The 19,518-nt window shown below is 52.0% G+C and overlaps 6 protein-coding genes across 6 annotated transcripts; 3 read left to right on the forward strand and 3 right to left on the reverse strand.

Annotated features, from left to right (window-relative positions):
* Positions 1-858: 858 nt before the first annotated feature.
* On the forward strand, positions 859-1,896 carry GLOTRDRAFT_132870 (uncharacterized protein; the record flags this gene model as incomplete). The annotated part of the gene is made up of 1 exon (XM_007871779.1): positions 859-1,896. The coding sequence occupies one exon, from the start codon at positions 859-861 to the stop codon at positions 1,894-1,896; it is 1,038 nt and encodes a 345-aa protein (XP_007869970.1).
* An 846-nt stretch (positions 1,897-2,742) lies between these two features.
* GLOTRDRAFT_48893 (DUF300-domain-containing protein) lies at positions 2,743-5,005 on the forward strand (the record flags this gene model as incomplete). Its single annotated transcript, XM_007871705.1, has 4 exons — positions 2,743-2,853; positions 2,904-3,084; positions 3,137-3,332; positions 3,385-5,005. 4 exons carry the CDS (start codon positions 2,743-2,745, stop codon positions 5,003-5,005), a joined length of 2,109 nt encoding a protein of 702 aa, XP_007869896.1.
* Positions 5,006-5,256: 251 nt separating this feature from the next.
* Positions 5,257-6,107, reverse strand: GLOTRDRAFT_132872 (uncharacterized protein; the record flags this gene model as incomplete). Its single annotated transcript, XM_007871936.1, has 6 exons — positions 5,257-5,316; positions 5,367-5,504; positions 5,542-5,706; positions 5,812-5,882; positions 5,947-5,962; positions 6,027-6,107. 6 exons carry the CDS (start codon positions 6,105-6,107, stop codon positions 5,257-5,259), a joined length of 531 nt encoding a protein of 176 aa, XP_007870127.1.
* A 3,742-nt stretch (positions 6,108-9,849) lies between these two features.
* GLOTRDRAFT_48585 (P-loop containing nucleoside triphosphate hydrolase protein) lies at positions 9,850-10,435 on the forward strand (the record flags this gene model as incomplete). Its single annotated transcript, XM_007871684.1, has 4 exons — positions 9,850-9,999; positions 10,059-10,103; positions 10,155-10,184; positions 10,235-10,435. Coding segments are annotated over 4 exons (426 nt in total), but the record flags the coding sequence as incomplete, so codon positions are not given.
* Positions 10,436-13,422: 2,987 nt separating this feature from the next.
* GLOTRDRAFT_132874 (uncharacterized protein) lies at positions 13,423-15,529 on the reverse strand (the record flags this gene model as incomplete). The annotated part of the gene is made up of 2 exons (XM_007871780.1): positions 13,423-14,133; positions 14,966-15,529. The coding sequence occupies 2 exons, from the start codon at positions 15,527-15,529 to the stop codon at positions 13,423-13,425; spliced, it is 1,275 nt and encodes a 424-aa protein (XP_007869971.1).
* A 704-nt stretch (positions 15,530-16,233) lies between these two features.
* Positions 16,234-17,523, reverse strand: GLOTRDRAFT_132875 (uncharacterized protein; the record flags this gene model as incomplete). The annotated part of the gene is made up of 3 exons (XM_007871781.1): positions 16,234-16,301; positions 16,351-17,319; positions 17,373-17,523. The coding sequence occupies 3 exons, from the start codon at positions 17,521-17,523 to the stop codon at positions 16,234-16,236; spliced, it is 1,188 nt and encodes a 395-aa protein (XP_007869972.1).
* Between the last annotated feature and the right edge of the window lie 1,995 nt (positions 17,524-19,518).

The following is a 19,518-nucleotide window of genomic DNA, read 5'->3' on the forward strand; positions in this document are numbered from 1 at the left end:
TCAGCAGTCTGTAATAATTTCCCCCTTTTAATAGCCTTCATACCAAAGCCCAACTGAATCTGATACCGAATACTTCTCAAGTCTAAGTGCGAGATGCAGATGTTGTGCAGATGAACCTAAGTCAGGGTGGTTCGGCATCTGCCGTGCGTGGCTCTATGCCAATCGTGACGTGCCACATTTCCTTTCCCTCGACCGTGGCCAACTGCGGCTTTCCCAAGTTACTGCCACTATCCCACTCAGAAGACGAAGGGTATCGATGGAGACTGATGCAGATGCGTACAGAGGTTGTACTGAAACAGATCCAGGCGCATCGGATGGCGGCGAGGAATATGTGGCATCCCACGTAAGGCGCGAGATCCTGCTGCTACGGGACGACAATGAACGCATTATGGAAGAGATAAAGCAACTTGAAGGCCAGATCAGCTGGTATAAGGATAAATGCTCGTCGATGAAGCGAGAAATTGCACGTCTGACTGAGGAATTCGCAAAGCTCTCTTCGGGTGTTGTAGGTCTCTCATCCATTCTCCATCTTACTTTCAGTAACCCGACTGATTTGAGTGATAGGACGAGAGCCCAGAAGATGCGTGCACAAAGGTTCTCAGGCTACCAGAACTCCTTGAACCGATATTTGAACACGTCTTTCCGCCTAATGAGCTTCTTGACCACTCACTCTCTAGAGGTCCGAACTCGCCATGGTGTCAGGCTCTTCGCGACAAGAAATCCGTGATTCTGGTTTGTAGAACGTGGAGATCTATGGCCATACCTTTACTATACAAGAACATTGCTCTTCGTCGGTTTCCCCAATTGCGCCTATTTCTCCGGACACTCAGGAGAAGCAGCGTCTTGAACCTCCCATCCATGGTGAACAGTCTATCTATTGAAGGCTGCATCCCCCTTTGTTCCTTCTGGGAACTTGAAGAGAGTCTAAAGAACATCATTATAATGTGCCCTCGCCTCACAAAGCTCGCCTTATCCCCGGACTTCTTAGTAGCCGAGGAATTTCGGTACCTCAATTTGGCTCCGTTGCTGATAGCGCGGTCAACTCTTACGGAGTTATCTTTGGGGCGGTCGATTCCTCTATCGTTCTGCGTGCTTGATTTCTTGGGGAGCATGCCACAGCTCCAAGCGCTCAGCTTGTACGTTGGCAGCACCACCCAGGCCGAGCTTGTTTATATGGACCCAGCTTGTCTCGCGAAATTGGAACGGTTATGGCTGTACTTGACCGACGGGTGCTCTCTAGACTGCCTTGCTATGCTGCAGACACCTTCATTAATCCATCTCACTGTCGCTGGATGGGGCAGCGGACGTATGGAGGATATCATGCGGGTGAGAGGGCGTAACCTGAAGTTTCTCTCCCTGGATACATGGTCGTCGATGACCGATGATCGAGCGGCGGTCAGTCACTGTCCGGTGCTGGAACATCTTGTCGTCAACCAGAACACTACCGTGCGCAGCCACCCCAATCTCCGTTTCTTGGATATATGGCATTGTCCGGAAGAAGACGCGCCTGATTGGACACCCGAACCGGCGCTATTTTCTAACCTCGAAAGGGTCAGAATCCTTGATTGGTCTCTCAAGAACATCCCTAATCTATTGGATGTATTGCCCCCCACTCGGGATACGGACAAAGACTTGCGATTATTGCTTCCCGGAGCCGTTGTATGGGACTGTCCCACTCGTATTCTTGAAGAGGAGTACGTGCCTTCCAGAGGGATTGTTGCTACGTACCTGCCGCGGAACTTGGGTGAATTCTGCAGAACGGATGACAGAGAATCTTCGGAGCAGGATGATTTTGATGATTCTGATGACGAGTCCTACGTATACTCATCGGTCCCGACATCTCCGTGGTCATGCTCTAGCTCTGCTTCAGAGATTGTTGAAGCTCTGAAACTCTAAGCTTTTTGCGGTTGGAGATCGCGGGCACGATCACATGGTTATCTCCGCAAGTGTTATCGGGTTGGCCGATGAGGATGGTTTTCAAGAGATCCGGAGACGTTAGGTAAAACACCCATGCATTGCGTGACCGGCGCAAAGCTGAGATTTGATGACATGGCCTTGTTCTCATCGCTCCATTCTATGTCCGACTGCACATGCTAGTCTAGCTAAACTTGACCCTTCGTGCGAGTACTTGTCATACATTTTAGGTAGCCAACCTTCCTAGTTGATTGGGATATTGGACTGTACGTACCATCTCTCTGCATAATTATTTTACAATGCGACCGCTGTCCTCCCGCCGATGGATCGTGACGATCCTTGCGGTGGCGGGATCTCCGGGGTCCCACTGTGGCAGCCAATGAGCTGGGGTCCTGTCCGATGGCCACGCGCGTTTAGCCCGACTGCGCCTGTCGTCACTCAGAAGTGGACCACCGTGCTGCGGCCATCGAGCAGCTCAGTTGTGCCCTTGCTGTGCCCTGTCTTTCATTGAAACGCGCTCGTTTGGACTCTGTATAAATCTACGAGATGTCTCTAATGAATCTTACGACATACGTTATGGCGCCCGCGGACAAGGATACTGACCTTGGCTCCGGGTCAGGTTCTTCTCTGAACCCAATGTTACTTACATTCGCCGGAATATCAACGCTAGTTGCCACAGCTGTGTCCGCGATGTCCATTGTACTGCAGCTCAAGAACTATCGCAAGCCGATCCTACAACGGTTCGCGCATATCCCTTTGTTCGGTTGCAAGTTCTGCAGATGATAATGGGTTTACGGCTCTGTCGCGTCTCTCTTCTTTGCATATAGAATGGTAGTACGAATCATGCTCATGGTACCCATATACGCCATCTCGTCCCTGATATCGCTGTTTTCTCTTGGAGCGGCGTTTGTGATCGATGCTATCCGTGACATATACGAGGTGCGTGCTACATTCATGATCTGCCCGCACAAGTCATTGAGACAAGACAGGCATTCGTGATCTACTGTTTCTTCCAACTACTCGTCGCTTACCTCGGAGGAGAGCGTTCATTACTCATCATGGTACATGGGCGGCCACCGAAGGAGCCGCCATTTCCGGCGAGCCTCTTTCAGCGTGAACTTGATATCAGTGATCCATATACGTTCCTGTTTCTGAAGCGAGGTATTCTTCGTGAGTGCCCAAAACTTCCGCGCGTTCTCAGATCTTCCTGACCGTGGGTTAGAATACGTGCAAGTAAAGCCTATATTAGCCATGGCTACTTTGCTGCTCAAGTCGCTTGGGAAGTACAACGAAGGTGACCTACGTGCCGCCTCTGGATATCTGTATGTTAGCATAGTGTATAACGTCTCCATTTGCCTGGCACTATACTGCCTCGCCATGTTCTGGCTGTGCGTCTCAGACGATCTTCGCCCATTTCGGTACGCCATGAATCATTCACACCTGAGATGTGACTAGCTGACATATATGTAGACCTATGCCCAAATTCCTGTGCGTGAAAGGCGTCCTCTTCTTCTCTTTCTGGCAAACCATCGGCATCTCCATCCTTGTCGCCGGCGGTGTTATTACCAAACTAGGGCCCTACACCGACCGGGAACACATCTCCCTCGGGCTTTCTGATACACTTATCACCTTCGAGATGCCTTTGTTCGCGTTTGCGCACATGTACGCGTTCTCGTACCACGATTACATCGACCCCTACGCGGCCTACGTCGGCCGCATGCCCGTGTGGTACGCGTTCCGCGACGCGTTCGGGTTGAAGGACGTCGTCGAGGACACCAAGCGGACGCTCCGTGGAGAAGGCGTTGACTACAGGGAGTTCGAGCCGAGTGAGGGCGGGATCCACCAGGGCCTGGGGAGGGACCGGCGGATCAGAGCCGGACTCAGGTATGCAGAGGGTGGCAGGAAGAAGTATTGGCTGCCGAGGCTGGCTGAGGAGGACCACGTCGACACTGGCAGAGTGGAGAATGCGGCACGCAGGGTGGTGGAGCGGGTCGCGGGTGGACGCGCAGGGGATACGCTGCGAGGCGCGGAGGAGGAGGATTATGCACCGTTGCTTGAAGAAGAGGCTGCGAACGTGGTGCATTATGCGCCAGACCTACGAGCCCGGATGGACCGCGGACAGATCGAGCCGTTCATCTCCACGCGGCACCAGCAGGACGAAGACGGAGATGGATTCGATCTCCCGTTCGGTGAGTTGGACGATGAAGACGAGCAGCTGTTCGATATGAGCCGGCGTTATCTGTTCGGGGACTACAATTACCCGTGTATCGACGTCAGTTCTGAGACAGCGAAACTGAAGATGTGGGACGAAGAAGAGAGGATATTGAGGGATGAGCGTGGTGCATACTTCGCCAGGGTGCGACCCCATGGTAAAGGGGGCTATGGCGCAGTGGGCAGCTCCTATCCGGTGATAGCGGGTGGGCCGGACAAGGAGCCCAGAAGTGGACCCGACGACTGGCCAGAAGTTCCAGATGAACGGAGAAGGCTCGTGGATTTCGATGACAACAGAATTCAGGAGCTGGATGCGGGCGATGTGAAGCTACGCTGGACGAAGGCAAGGACAAAGCCCAGTCGAACATCTCAGCCTTCGTCATCCTCGTCTTCTCCGCGAGTGCGATCGCCCCCAATGAAGCAGGTACCTTCGACAGGCTCCTCTGCATCCTCCGCTGCTGGCAAGTCTAAGCGACCGTCCGTGGACGCGCGATCCCCACCGACGCCCGACAGCAGGCGACCTGTGCTACCGCCGGATGCCGTGGATCTCGTAGTTGAGGACCAGCAGGCGGCACAAGAGGAGAACACATGGGAGCGTCGCAAGGGAGAGCCGGCGAAGCGCGGCTTAAAGAAGGTATATCGGAGAGGGTACGTCGTGGACGATGAATCACACGGGGAGAGGGAGGTAGGTGAGGTGGAGGTGGAGCGGGAAAGGGAAGGAGATGAAGGTGAGATATTCAAGGTTGCCGACGAGGACGAGGACGAGGTGGAAGAGGTCGTGGAGAGGGAGGCCGAGCCGATTATTACGAGCACGGCCATTGAACCTCCCGTACATGCGAGGCTGGGTGTGTTGCCTAAGGAGGATAATCCGTGGGCATAAGCGGCATTCCATGCGGGTTGATTGGTATTTTACTCCGCATTGTTTACACGTGCCATGACCAAGGGACGAGGGAACCATATACCCTGTCAATGGTTGTCTATTTCTACACTTCATTGCCTAGTCGTTCATACATGCACTGTACTTCTACATCTCACTGCCATCTATACATCTTCTCTGTTTTCTCCCAGTTTGTTGGATTACTAACTTATCCGTGAATGAGACTTGGTCTTCTAAGGAATGTCGCTATCCAGTCAAAGGTTCGCCAGGACAGCGTCCGCCCCCGAGACGGTAACACCCGGAGCATTCTCCACCTGCAGAGGATTAGTGAGGTGTCGAAGGAGAGATAGGAGTGGAGACTAACCCCGATGTACTTCACGACCAGATCGTCAATGACCAGAGCATAGCGCGCGGTACGGATGCCGAATCCTCTTGCGGACATATCGGCCGAAAGACCCATGGAACCAGACCATTCAGCGTTGGTGTCTGATAGGGCCAGGATCTACGGTGGAGCGGAAGGTCAGAAGCGAAAGAGAGACAAAGTCGGGAAGGCTTGCCTTATCCTTCAGGCCAGAAACTCTGGCCCATCCGCTCATCACGAAGGGGTCATTAGCAGCAACGACGGCGATCACGTCTACGCCTTTGGCTTTGAACTCGTCGTACTTCTTGATGTACGGGGGGAGGTGGTTGGCGTGGCAGGTCGGCTATGAGCATTGAGGTTAGCATCAGATTAGGCATGATCATTAAACAGATGGTAAGCAGAAATTGTTTCCAGACGAGGCTGTGGCAAGGTTTAGGGGCAGACTTACAGTGAAGGCGCCGGGGACAGAGAACAGTACTACTTTCTTCCCCTTCCATTCGTCAGTAGACAGAGTAGTAGCTGTACGCGGTCAATCTTATGTTAGCCCAACAACTTGAGATGCAGGTCAGTAGGCACTACTCACGAACACCACATGCGAGCTATTATCATTCAGAAAACACGACTCAGTCTAAGAAATCGGACTGCCATAATATTCATACGCACAGCGTCATCCAGCTCCGGTGTATAGGGGACGTATTTGAAGGTTCCGCTGGGGATCTTATCACCGACTTTGATGGTGGCCATATTTAAGACTGTCTTGCTTGCCGATGGTGCGTCTTCTTGTAGAGATAGCTAGCAGAGAGTGTGCGTTGTGGCTGAAGGGATTGATCGGTCGGACGCGGTGCAGTTATACCCTGCAGCACGTGATCTGACAGTGTATTCGTAAGTCGCTGATTCTGAGCGCCTCGATCTTCGGGCGTCGGGGACTTGAAGATGCCTGCACAGTTGTGTGAATGACAGATGTCTCGGCGGGTCTTGCAAAGCAAGAGCACCGATGGGGCAGAGCTAGACGCTGGAACACAAACGGTGCATAGGGCCTGAGGATTAGATGGTCAGCTCTTTCCAACGCATACACTAATAGGCAATCAGATGGAGTCAGGTCCCGGGAGCGGTCCTGACTGTCAGGACCTCTCCCGGGTCCCTGTATGCTGGAGTCTGAGATGACAGGACCCCCGATAATACGGATAGAAGGGGTTGTCCAGCCGGACAATGGGCCCGGGCTCCGCGCAGCGGAAGGCCGTGAAAATCCCGGACACTTTGGCGGTAGCCCTGCCGGACATCGAGTGGCCCGACCATGCTGCCCTTCCGGGACTGATCGTCAGATTCCTGTCCACTGGGGGGGAGGGGGCTAACCGCGTTGCTTCAACTTTTGGGTGCGGCGTGGGCCGAGGTCACTATCCGGACAGAAGTGCTGAATTCCGGAGCCTGGGTGCAAAATGGGACAGAATCCGGCCCATTTCTTCCGAACATCAAAATCTAAGATCCGGAAACCTGGTAGCATTAGCGGGGGTCCTGAGATGTCATGTCTAACATGTACGACATCTACCGGTTCGGCCATGCAATGATATGAGCAGGAGCATCTAGGAGCATGTCCCGAGGATTCACAACCTTGTACCAGGAGGCAGGCCTGACATCTCCTATCACGGCCTTGGAGTACGGGTACTGACTTATACCGTTCTGAAGCCGTGATGCAGAGACGAAGAGGAAGGGTACGTTGGCCCTGTGACAAGCGTTTCAACTCTCCCTCCTATTTTACTTTCGATGGCTTGCTGTTCACGGGATCTTGTTTTCAGCCTAACATCTCGGTGGCAGTGACTCATACTTTACGGCTGCGAAGGGAGTCACTTCCCGTGGGACGCCCTCGTAAAAGGATGGTGGTAGGGGCCACATCCATTTGTACTTCGACTGATCGACGCTCGCCGGCAGACCGATATACGGATCTGTACATGCCTTATATATTTCGTTGGAGAGCATGAGGTGCGGCCATTCGCTATTTCACCTATCCTCGAGGTCCATTTGTGGGCGTTTGTGGGATTCAAGATGAAACAGAATGGTACTTCTTTTGGCGTAGGCGTATCGAATCCGAGTATGACTCGCGCAACCTCACACATTTTACGTGTCTAGTCAACGCGAAACCTACTGTAGGAAAGCCACGCTGCGTCGACTGCTCACTATTTAGACATTGAAATGAGGTGCTTGCCCTTACCCACCCCTGCACCCGTCTCTTGCACTTCGGCGCTGCAACTTTGCACTGTCCGGCTGCTGATACAGCGTCCTCCGTATCATGTGTAACCCGGACGAACAGGAAAAATCGGATATGGTGTCGCAACCAGTGCAAGGTTCGATAGTCTCCTCGTATTCGTATGATGTTCCTTCTAATTAGATATCACTATCTCGAATGCATACGTCAGGAAACGTAGAGCACATCGCTGGAAATATGGCGGAAGCAACGTCGAATCCCTCAGAAGGTGCAACAAGCCGAATGAGTGCTGTTCGGATCGTGTTGATGTTACATTTAGTAGAAAACTCCGTCGGGTCAAAGGAAAATCAGTCTTTGCATTACAAAAAGCGCAACCTTATATGGTACGAGTCTTCGAATTTCTGCCCTAGCATCTCATCGTTTGGAACCAATTTTCAGGTCCTATGAGGAATATGAATGGATGCCGTACGATCCATCCGAGTACACGCCGCCGCCGCCGCGATGCGATCTCGAGAACTACTTCTACGTCGATGCCCGCTATAAAGAGCGCAATCCCCAAGGTGCGCATGCTGATGGCGTTGCTGGCCGCTGTGACAAACAAATCGGACTCAACCCCCCCCCCCCCTCATCTAGAACCTTCGGAGATAATATTGACTGAGTTCAGCCCGATGCTTATCAATTTTCTTAGGTAAGATAATCGATTGCTATGCTTGACGTCTCTAACATGCTACGAAGGGCATACATTGGCAATGAATTTTTCAGAAGTGACCCGGAATACGGTCTGCAACGATTCTTCCGAATTCTTAAAGACCTACACTCTCGATTCAATCTGCTGAAAGACATTCTCGGTGCCCCTGATGAATGCGCGAATGAGCGGCGCAAATTGGCTCGCAAGCTGGGAGCGAAGGACATTGATTATGGTAAGCCTAGGAGCGCAAATAAGCAGTGGCCTGCTCTGATCGATGGAATATGCATAGGCCACCTTGGGGACGAACACATCAAGCAGTATCTTTCCGACATCTTAGAGCATGCTGTCGTTCTTCTGCACTTCCTTGACGCAGAGTTTCAGCCCATGTAAGTCGGAGTGAGCCCTGTCCGCCCTCTACTGATCACCAGTCCGTACAGTGCGGATCGGCTGGCAATGCTGCTTTCTTACGAACAAATCGAATATGATCTTTTACTCTACTACTTCGAGAAGGGCCGCAAGATCTTAGCTGGCAATGTCGCTCTAACGGTACAATCTACACGCTATACCGGGTAGGTGCTGAGTAGCAATGAAATCCGCAAGCTAACGAGGATGATTCCCAGAGGTCCGGATCCGGTATTCTACATCAAAGGGGAAGGCGTGTACTGGGACGGAAGTGATTACTCCTCTTACACGGATAGCGAGTCTATTGCGATGTTCAAGGTCTTGCCCATCTGTGTACTACGTGATGCCAGTGATGTTCAAACAAGGTATAGGGTACCGCGCAATTGGAGGACCTGTCTTGCGTCCTTCTCACTCCAGAAATGGAGGCTAAGTTGAAAGGTAAGTGGAAAGAGTAACTTGGAGCAAAGCTCAGGCTCAGACAATATCTTAGAGCGGGGAAGGCTCTATACTTCCTATTCTGGTATGCATTACAGGGCTTGTATGTTTCTCACCTCGTACATGCGGGCTGTTATCTGACAAGTGTCCCAGATGACGATGTAGGTCGATCTACTTGTGCGGATAGAATTATTCAATATTTCTTCCACGTCAGAGAAGAGTTATCGTTGATCGAGTGGCTTACGATAACCGGGGAGGGTACATAGCCGACCCGTAGGTTTTGCTGATTTTCGTGCCTTGAGGTAACAGCGACGACCTAAAATCTGCAGGGATAAGGAGATACCTGAGCTAGCGGAAGAGCAATTATATCTGTTACCAACCTCGGTATACGGGTTTGACCTAACTTTGAAGGTGCCACGTTTTTCAACTCCCCGTGGCGTTTGTTTGCTGAGTCGGACATTCCAGCAATGGAGGAGCTTCCTCGTTGAGAAACTTTCTCCTGTCGTACACGACGAAGGCGCCTGGGATCACCTTGTCCTGGACCCGGACACCAAGGTGGAGTGCTCCAGCGTTACATGAATTGCACATGCTGAACTACCGCACAGACCCTAATCAAAGGACTCGTAGACGTAACAAAGAATGTCAACTCGACCAAGCAGATAATCGCCGACGTGATCTCCGGCAAGGGCGGCGGACTGGTGTGTTCGTCTCTAGAGTGACCTAGAGCATAGCCTAACTCAATCTGCCTCCTTTCGCAGATTGCTGTTCTGCATGGGCCGCCAGGCACGGGAAAGACGCTCACTGCAGAAGCGGTAGCAGAGTACCTGAAAAGGCCTTTGTATATGGTTGGTTCTTCGGAGCTGCCCGCTGCGCCCTCGCAACTCGAGGAAAGCCTGAGGAGTATTCTGAAGGTACCCTCAGTAGCTACCCCTGAATCAGCTGGCCTCGCATTGACCGTCATACCTACTAGCTGGCGACAGCTTGGGATGCAGTACTGCTGATTGATGAAGCCGATGTATGTCTTGATTCCTCTATATCTGATTGAGTTGAATTCCCCTTTGCCTAGGTGTATCTAGAACGGCGGAGCTTGCACGAGGTACGTAGAAATAGCTGTATATAATCCGTCAATCTCATATAAAATGGTAGCTGTCCCGCAACGCACTTGTTTCGGTGGCTTTGCGGGTTCTGGAATACCATCGAGGAGTACTATTCCTGACAACTAATCGCATCAAGAACTTCGATGACGCTTTTCTGTCGCGTTTCTCGATAGGTAAGGAACCCAATATTAAACCTACTGATCGCTCTGATCAAACCATCGGCCGCAGGTATCAAGTATTCGGAGCTTGATCAGAGTGCCCGGCGCCGCGTTTGGCAGAAGTTCTTCGAATTGGCCAAAATACCTGTCGAACATGCCGAAGGAAGCGACTCCCCTGGTTCTATGAGTGGCTCAGACGCTAGTACGGGCTTCGTCGAGGTATCCGCGGATAAGGTTAAGGACGCTCGGCGTGAGCTCACAACGCAAGATCTGGATGATCTGTCGCTTAAGCCCTTCAACGGTGAGTACACGATACATCTTCAGTGTCGGACGCTTACTCAGATCGTTTGCAAGGCCGCACCATCAAGAACTTGGTGAGGACAGCCCAAGCTCTGGCATTGGCTTCGTGAGTTGGCCCTACATCGTTTTCGACTTCCTCATTCCAATGTCTGTGTGCCAGAAACGAACCGCTGTCCATTGAGCACGTTAATACGGTTGTCCGCGCATCAGAGAAGTTCTTGGATGAATTCGCCCATGCAGAGAATGAAGCTTAACCCAAGTTACTGTCATAAGTAGAAGCTTGAGTATGCCCGGTGATCCTGCAGCAGAGCGTCCCGTCTTAGGTTGGGGCTGTATGATAGGCATGATGTACTCGCAAAATATATCTTTACTGAAACGTACTGTATCCTTTGTCAATTCGACATGTAGAGATAGGCGACCTGCGGAGGTTCGGCTTCTAATAGCTATAGCCATCGATATCGCGACTCAGTACTCCCAGCCTCAGTACGGTACAAGTCGCGCCAGAGTCGCGCCTTGCAACTTGGAGGACTCGGATGCAAAGTAACTTGCTTACACTGTCTAGATATGCGTGAAATCACGATGTAGAAGCTCTCGCGAGTGACCATTTTGCTCGTTCTACTGTCGTCATGTCCTCGATCCGCATACCGCAGAAGACAATCCCAGTGTACGTATGAGCTCAGCTCCGACAGGATGCCGATTTCGAGAGTGACAGCGGCTCCCATGCTACCACGTCTCACTACCAGCCTGGACTTGGGCACAAGCTGCTTCAAGTTGCTATGGCTCATGTTTGTCTGGACACACAAACTGGCTCCTTCTACCTGCCAACAATACCCTTAATTCGGACGCTTGAAAGCTCCACTAGTTGGGTCAAAGTTGGTGGATGATGTTGGCGGGACCCACCCCTTTTTCTTCGATATCTGCGCCGATATTAGTTATGTTACAGTCAAGCGATGGATGGAGCTGCTTGCGGTCGAGGAAGATCTCGTAACTCATCCAGTGCTAATAAGCCTTCTAAACGCGTTGTTCAAGAACGCGTGTGATAATATGCACCCGGGACATTCGTGGATTTGGGATCATCTGTGAATACCGCTTGCTGAATCTTTGTTGTTTGGGCGGAAAATCAAATTGAAGTGAGCAGTGCAGCGCTGTATACACCTCCCCGAGTTCTGACGGGCTTTGGTCTACAAGCAGAGACACCGGGCGATACCTGGTAGTACCCCACAGGATCTCTCTTCCATTCGCCACTTCTGAGGTGTTGTTGACACGACTGCAGATGTCGCAACAAAGGCACCATGGTACCCTGAAACGAAATGACCCCAAATGTCAGCTTAAGCTCACTCAGGCTTCACAAAGCTATACTAATTTATTACTAAAGAACCTAATGCAAGCTGTCATGACCCGCTTCATGTACGAATGGCACCTTTATAGTCCCGTCGTTGCTGTCGTATACCAAACACGACCCCTTGTGTCAACGTCTGCTGGAGATCAGCCTCACGTGAGTCATCTTGCTCTACTGAACTGCAGGTTCTTATTACCCCATGTTAGGTCCTCCTCCACGCCAGACGAGTTTTCACCATTCTGCAGATGGATGTACATCACCATGAGACATGCCAAACGCCATATGGCTGAGGCCGGAACAAGCCCGAAGGATGTCCTGCGCGGGGCATCTGTTTGATTTAGCACCATAACTGGACCGCCGTATACTTACCAACATGTCAAAAATGGACTTGGGCTCGATCTTACAGGACGTTCAGCGGTCGCTGACTGATTGCACCCGAATATCTAGGCGTGAAATAGGGGGTCCAGAACGATGTGAACTAGAACGTTACCCGGAAGACCTCCAGCTGCCATCGGTGCGCATTTCTTTCAAATCTACTAACCCTTTTTCTTCAGTGTAAGCCTGGCTTTATTCAGGAGGATTTGCAACAGCGCTTTGGACCGCGTGGTATACTGCATTGGGTTCATTGCTATGAGCGATTTCGGCGATCCACAAGCTACACTCCAGTCAAACTCTGTGTTGATCTGTCAGGATCTGTACGGTATATTGGCTGTACCTTGCTGTCAGATTATGGCAATGACTTCAAATATGTCATATTAGATGACAGCTTCGAGAATTTGGAACTGACAGCTCCGCCAGGAGCAGTCGAAACATCGCTCTATATTTGATGGCAAGACATACTGAGGGTCTGAAAAATAACGCAATGTACTGGGTATCCTCGAGCAGGTATGTTGACCCTGGCTGTCCGTGCAGCTGAAAGGCTACGCCATAGGCAGGAATCCGAAACTTTGTGACCGCAGCGATTACCACTACCGTTGTGAGTTGGTACATATACCAGAGCGGATACCTGATCTAGGGCTAGTCAATGCCTTGGCAGAGGAGGAGAGCGTAATCAAAGAAGGCGATACGATGGAGTGGAACCGATGACCTGGTCCGTTCCGCTTCCATGCGGCTATGATCACAACATCTCATGCTTCCTTTTGAAGGTTCAACGGCGGTCCACAGCTTTCCGAGCGGAGACAGTCGACGAGTACTACACATATAACGGTTGGTGTTCGCACTCGATAACATGATGAATCTCTTCTGAATTCAACGAAGCTACAACAGGAGATGACTGTCGATCGGACAGGCTGCGCATAGAGAATTCCGATGCATGACGTCCCGCGCCTCTAATAAGCTTACATGGAGATGGTTTCCTGTAAGGGGAACAAAGACAGGAAAGGAGCACGACATCAATATCAATACCAAGGACATGCTCGAGTCAATAAAAGCGCTCACAATTCACAAAGGCGGTCCGCTCTCTTCATAAGATCCTCTTTTCCTTGGCTCAGCCCACGGTGCGAATGCAGCCGTAGTCAGACACACAGATGGTATCGGCTTCCCGTTGGGGAGACTCCTTCGATTCGGCTTGCAGTCCCTTGACACCACCGGCTTTGGACGGCGGGCTCTTGGCATGCCACCGTTCCTAGCCGCCATTGCCTCCTTGAACCTCTCTCCCTTCATCACGACATCTTCAGGCCAGCATATGGCTCGTTTGAAGGAAGGCACCATCTCCGGGGGGAAGTCTACTTTCCACTGCAGGAGACGCAAGAGGTCGGGCGCACACTTGTCGATGACCTCTAGCGGGATGACGAACTGTGTGGCCTCTGCCCAGAAGACACTGTGGAGAGCCTGTTCCTCGTAGAGTATGTCGTCTGCGAGGACGAGTGCTGCGACGAACAGATGTTCGCCGCGTGTGGCATCTAAGGATGCCACAGTACGCCTCACGCGTTCCAGGATGCAGAGGGCTGCAAATATGGCCTCCGGTCTGAGCATATTTCTGACGAAGATGCCGCGGATGAAGGATTCGAGGTCGATATAATTGGGCAGGTGTCGGCGAGGTGGGTCTGGCGGTGCGACGACGTGCAACGAGCAGGGGAACCACTCGCAGATGTAGCCAAAGCACACGCGAGCGAAGTGCTCGTAGTATTCTTCCAAGTCTTCCTCTGTGACCTTCATACGCTTGAGATAGTGTAGAGGTGATAAATGTCGCGCACAGGATCGATGTGGAAGGTCTGCGTTGAGACGCGTCGATGCCACAGCTCACGTGCTCGTGCCACAGGAGATTCCGTCCGATTCCGTAGGCGTGCGAAAGTACGTTGTCCATGCGGCCCGTGCTTACCGATGTCGAGAATGAAGTGGCAGATGGTTTCACTGCGGGCAGAGACCGATGTCCCGCCGGCGGGCATGCCAGGAACATCTCCCTGATGGGAGAACACTTTCCTAGAATGGTCCTTGCTGGACCATAAGCTGGACATGAAGAATGTCCTTTGAGTGAACAAGGAAAGGTCCCTAAAAATCAGGGGACATTTAATTAACATTGTCCTTTCATTCTTTATGTCTGTATCATGTTCTGATACGGAGCATCCTAGGAAAGTGTTCTCCCACCCTTGCCGTGAAAGATGAATGACCGGTGGCGGGACACCGGTCCTTGCCCGCTGTGTTTGCCACAACTCTGTACCAGTGGCTGTTAAGTCGTGCCAGACGATGTACAGAACTCTATTGTCATACATTGATTTACAATTGTCCATGTATACAGCGAAGGAACCCATCTCAATCCGCTGTCGCTAGTTGCTGTACATACTCACCCGTCCCCGGCCTAGCATGTTTCAGGAAGCTGTGAGTCGTCTAAGAATCGTGGTACATCCATTGCTAAAGGTCGCGGAGCGAGATAATCGCAGCTGTAGCTGCGTCGAAGCACTTTTAGCACGAGCACATTCTCCAGGAATACAGGTGAGGTTCTTGGCTCTTGGGACGAGTTAGGATGTATATCCTGGCCACGGACTTCTTGCATCCCGGGAGGGTCAGGACTCTCACCCTCGGTGTCCTCCGATGGCAAATGAACGGAAGGTAGCCATGTCATTTCAGGAACGTCTATTGACCGAGGCCATCCGATCTCTTCCTTGAAGCCGTTCAAATCCTGCGTTTCCACGCGTAAGTCCCAACTGAGATACTCCAGGAAGTGCTTCTCCGCTGCGACCATCGTCTTCAAGGGTATAATACGTCCAGTGGCTAGACACCACTGATTTGCTGCGTGCCATGTTGTTTCGTCATTGTACTTCTGCGCGATCAAAATCGCCACGCATAACACCAATGCAGCGTCGCCCGTGCTGCTCTTTATGGTTGGGAACTGTCCCTTCAGTCGCCGGAGGTAGAGTAGCCCTATGCAGGCAACGTCGGGCATAATCCGGGTCCGCGCAAGAATTTTGCAGACCAGGTCTTCGAGCTTCATTGGCTCGCGGCCGGGTGGCAAGATGACGGCGGGGGAATTGAAGGTCGTGACGATGTACTCGCAGCATACCGCCGCGTACGGCTTGTAAAACTGGGGTGACCGGGAGACAGGTAGCATGGCGAGAAATCAGAGTCGAGGTGAGGTGGAGTAATGAAAGTCGTGAATGGATTTATACACCTCGCACCACAGCGCTTGGATCAAAGCGCCTTTGTCACTTCTAGACACCTCGACACGAGAGGCGCAGCGTGCATCGAATGGAAATTAGGGGGCCCGAAGCATTAATCATGGAGGGTGACCATTGACCAAGCGACCTCGATACCATGAGTAGGACACTCGAAGCTTGGAGATACGTAGGTTGCTCTGTGGTGCAAGCGCAAACGCGACTTCCTAAACCCTTCTGACTCTTCATATTAGCGTAGATATTGTGGCCAAAGGGCCTTCTCTCGTTTGGTTCAAGTTGGTGTTGGTGAAACGCGAGCGCTGTGCTTCAACTTGCAGCAAGACCGGTGAAGCGAGAGCGAGAGAGAGTGGCGGGGTGCTCGGGCCCTCCGACTTCGACATTCGGCCCGGCTTCGCCGGCTCCTAGGGAAAACCATACACTGCTCAACTCCTCACTGTAGCGAGAACACCTCCATAAGGTCGATATCTGCAATGCGCAGCTCTTTATTAGAATTACGCAGATCGAAGTACTTAGTCTGCCAGTGTTACCAGGGAACCATCTTCAGGCCTACATACGTTTCCTATCATCCTGATACACCTATGTACATGTGTGGTCGGGGAAAACGTCAGCCCCAGCATTTGCGCAAGCTCGCCGCAGTCCATCAGAGCCAGTAGATCTGATCAAAAAATAACTGGGAATCATAGTGTCGCAGGTCCTCAGGAGGAGCCCCTGAATTCGATGCATCAGTATGATGCGGAAGGCGTTCCTAAGGACTTACCTGGAACTGTGGTCACCTCTAGAGGCGACATTGCAACATGATGGGACCTCATAGGATAGCACCGCCTCGTCCCACAGGGCGATTGAAACTCGGCAATGTAGGAGTCCACGTTATGAAGACCATCAACCAAGGAGATCTGTCCGTCAGCCTCCTCACTGCCATGGTATCGTGCAATGCCGCAATCTGGGGCCGGAAGCAGCAGATACCTCGGGGACTCAGGAAGGTGGTCAGAAGAAGAGTAATCCGGGCTTGAGGTGATAACGCTTTGGCCCACGTCTGGATCTCCGAGTTTGAGCCGTACGATTTCGCTGTGATCAGGCCAGCCTATCTCGGATTTTAATTCGGGCAGGCGCTCCCAGGCGACTTTCACTATATAATCATGGGCTAGCAAGAACTCCCTCTCTATCTCATCTATTTCATCCCAATCTGGAGTCCACTCTCGACCTGCCACAATGGCCCAGCTCTTCCTACTATAGGAGCTGTCTTCCATATATTTGTGGGCCACCATTAGAGCCACGACAGCCCAATTATAGAGGTCTGCCGCAATGCGGGTGCCCAGCTCAGCTCTTAGCTGAGCCGAGTCAAGCTTCAGCCTGATGCCGCGTAGCAAGAAGAGCGCGTGGCAGATATGGCCCTCCAAGGGAAATGATCGAGCGAAGACCCTGCGTATGCGGGAGCACAAGTCCAGGAATACCGCATCTCGCCGCTCGATTGTGGCGGAGCTTGGGAAATGGTCTATCATAAATTTCGAGTACAACTCGGCGTAAGGTTGGTAGAAATCCCATTCCGTGATGACGAAGGAAGGTTTGCCTGCAACCAAGAAGTCGCTCAGGCTGACGAGCCTCCCCCCTGAGCCCATCGGCTGGCCGAGGAAGACGGCAAGCAGAGATTGGTAATACGGGTTGGAACGTACACCATTCGTAACCCTTGGTGGGAACGCGAGAGGATTGTACAGATGAAACAGTTCACCTGGGTGCAATCGTTAGATGAGCAGGTGGATGTGAGTGATCCGCGCAACCTACGAGATGGAGACGGCATGAACGTCATGACATTATGAATACTGGGCGAAGGTACATCCTCGGCCTCCCAGTCAGAGGACTCGGACGCCATGATATACAGATCACTTGTTGAGGATACATCCTCAGTCTCCGAGCCAGACCACTCAGACGCCATGATGTGCAGACTACTTCGTGAAGGTATATTCTCAGCTTGCGAGTCAGATTTATAGAGATCGCAAAGAGGCCTTGTTACGGACACATCAAAAAGATCTACGCCAGCATTGTGACGCAGAAGGAATATATTCAAGCAATAGAGCGCGCACCGCGCTTTTCGTCGAAGAAAGGGTCTTGTTTTCTTATGGAGACCTGGAGGACGTGATGACGGAGATGCCAGGATTGCAGCAAGTCAAGGCTTACTTGAAACGGAGTCGTAGTCGATGAGCACAAATACCTGTTTAAGCCTTGTAAGGTGTAGCCGGTATAACCGACGTCGGTCCAATGATTCTGGCCATATCTTGTTTCAGGCGAGCCAGCATGAGTTTGTAGCATGATCGTCCATACTCTCTTACACTTGCAGTGACTGGCCACCTGAGGGGCGACGAGTCCATCGTCTATCGTCAGGACTCATTCGCCGCAGAGAGGTGAGTGTAGCAGACGGCATAGGGGCTACAGAACCACATCGAGGACGTTATCACGATAACCTGTACAGATACCGGAAGGCTGCGTCGAGACATGAAACATCAAGATAGACCACTGGACCCAGTCGGTAGGGATACACACAAGGATGTTCCAACGTCTTCGCTTCCAAGCTAGTTACTGTCAAGTTGCCCTAAGTCGAAACGCGACGTAGCAATCACGCAACTTTATTTGATCCGCCACGCCTTGGATCTGCGAGGCAGGGACCGTGGGTATGCAATTTACGTCCACGAAATGAGGGTACCACAGGACGGCCCGTCGAATATGGTTAGAACAGAGATCGAGTTATCTGTAATCCGTAAGGCCTGATCTTTTGTCCCAAATTCCAGGCCTTGTATCCAAAGACCGGTCTACCCGAGGCTCGAGTACAGCCTCGTTGAATGGCAGAATTCGAAACATGACATGGTACTCGAACGGAAAGAAAAGAGGGAGGCTGAGAGGCTGGAGGCCCTAGCGCAAGGAGCGTGAAGATTGGCCCAGTTCAGCAAACACAGACCAGGATGTGGAACCCGCAAGGACCATGCAAAACACGATTCTTGGTTCGAGGTCTGACTTGATTCGTCTTCGGGATGAATCATCTTTCCCAGGTGAAGAGCCAACGAACGGAGCGCCAGCCCCCCAGAGCTTCTGGCCTGCTGCCAAGGCGAAAGGGGCGATGAGCCTCGCTTCACGTCGTGTCTTCAGCAGGTACACAACCTTCCCCGACTACTTCAGCTCGATAGAGGAGTAGCCGTAGGGAAACTCGACAACGCTGCGCATCCCTGTCCCGAGCTTACGAATTAATTGGTCAACGACACGATGCAGATGGCATTCAAGAGAGACTGTGCAGTCCTCTCGAGCCGGTGTTGTCCATGAGACGGGGACAGAGCCGGTCCGAGGCATTGGAAAGCGCATTCAAGTTACCCGGATGTGAGCACCCGCACCCGGTCTTGACTCCTGAGGCGTATCGTCGCTCCGGCAACCCATAGACGCTGCAAGCTTACCGTAGTCGTTCAGGGGGGTAGTTATTTATGAACCCACATAGCAAGCAGTTGGCCGTAACCGGCCGCATAGGAGTTCCTTTGCCCAATGTAAGACCGGCGTGGTGTAGTGAGGATCGTAAATCCGGCGGATTTTCGCAAGAACAATGCGAAGCTGAGAACCCGGCTTCGATAGACATTACAGATGAGCGTCAGAAAGCAAGAGCGCAAGTCGGGAAAAGAGTCGCCCTCCGTGTAAGGTGGCTGCCGGAGCGTGGTGGAGAATAGACGAAACAAGCGATGAAGCTGACATTTCTCCGCAAAACACCTGTACACCCCACCAACGTTCCTCCCCGTTATTAATAACATAACTCTGGGACTCACCGCCATACCACTCCGCACGGCTACTCTCCGCGTTGCCAGCAAATACAGCAGCATGCCGTTCCCCGTCCCAGTCTCGCTGCTTTCGCCCAGCTTACCGTACGTATTCTGGCTGATAGCGCGCGAAGGACGTC

The sequence above is a fragment of the Gloeophyllum trabeum genome (assembly GCF_000344685.1).
Source record: "Gloeophyllum trabeum ATCC 11539 unplaced genomic scaffold GLOTRscaffold_00015, whole genome shotgun sequence".
Taxonomy (NCBI): Eukaryota; Fungi; Basidiomycota; class Agaricomycetes; order Gloeophyllales; family Gloeophyllaceae; genus Gloeophyllum; species Gloeophyllum trabeum.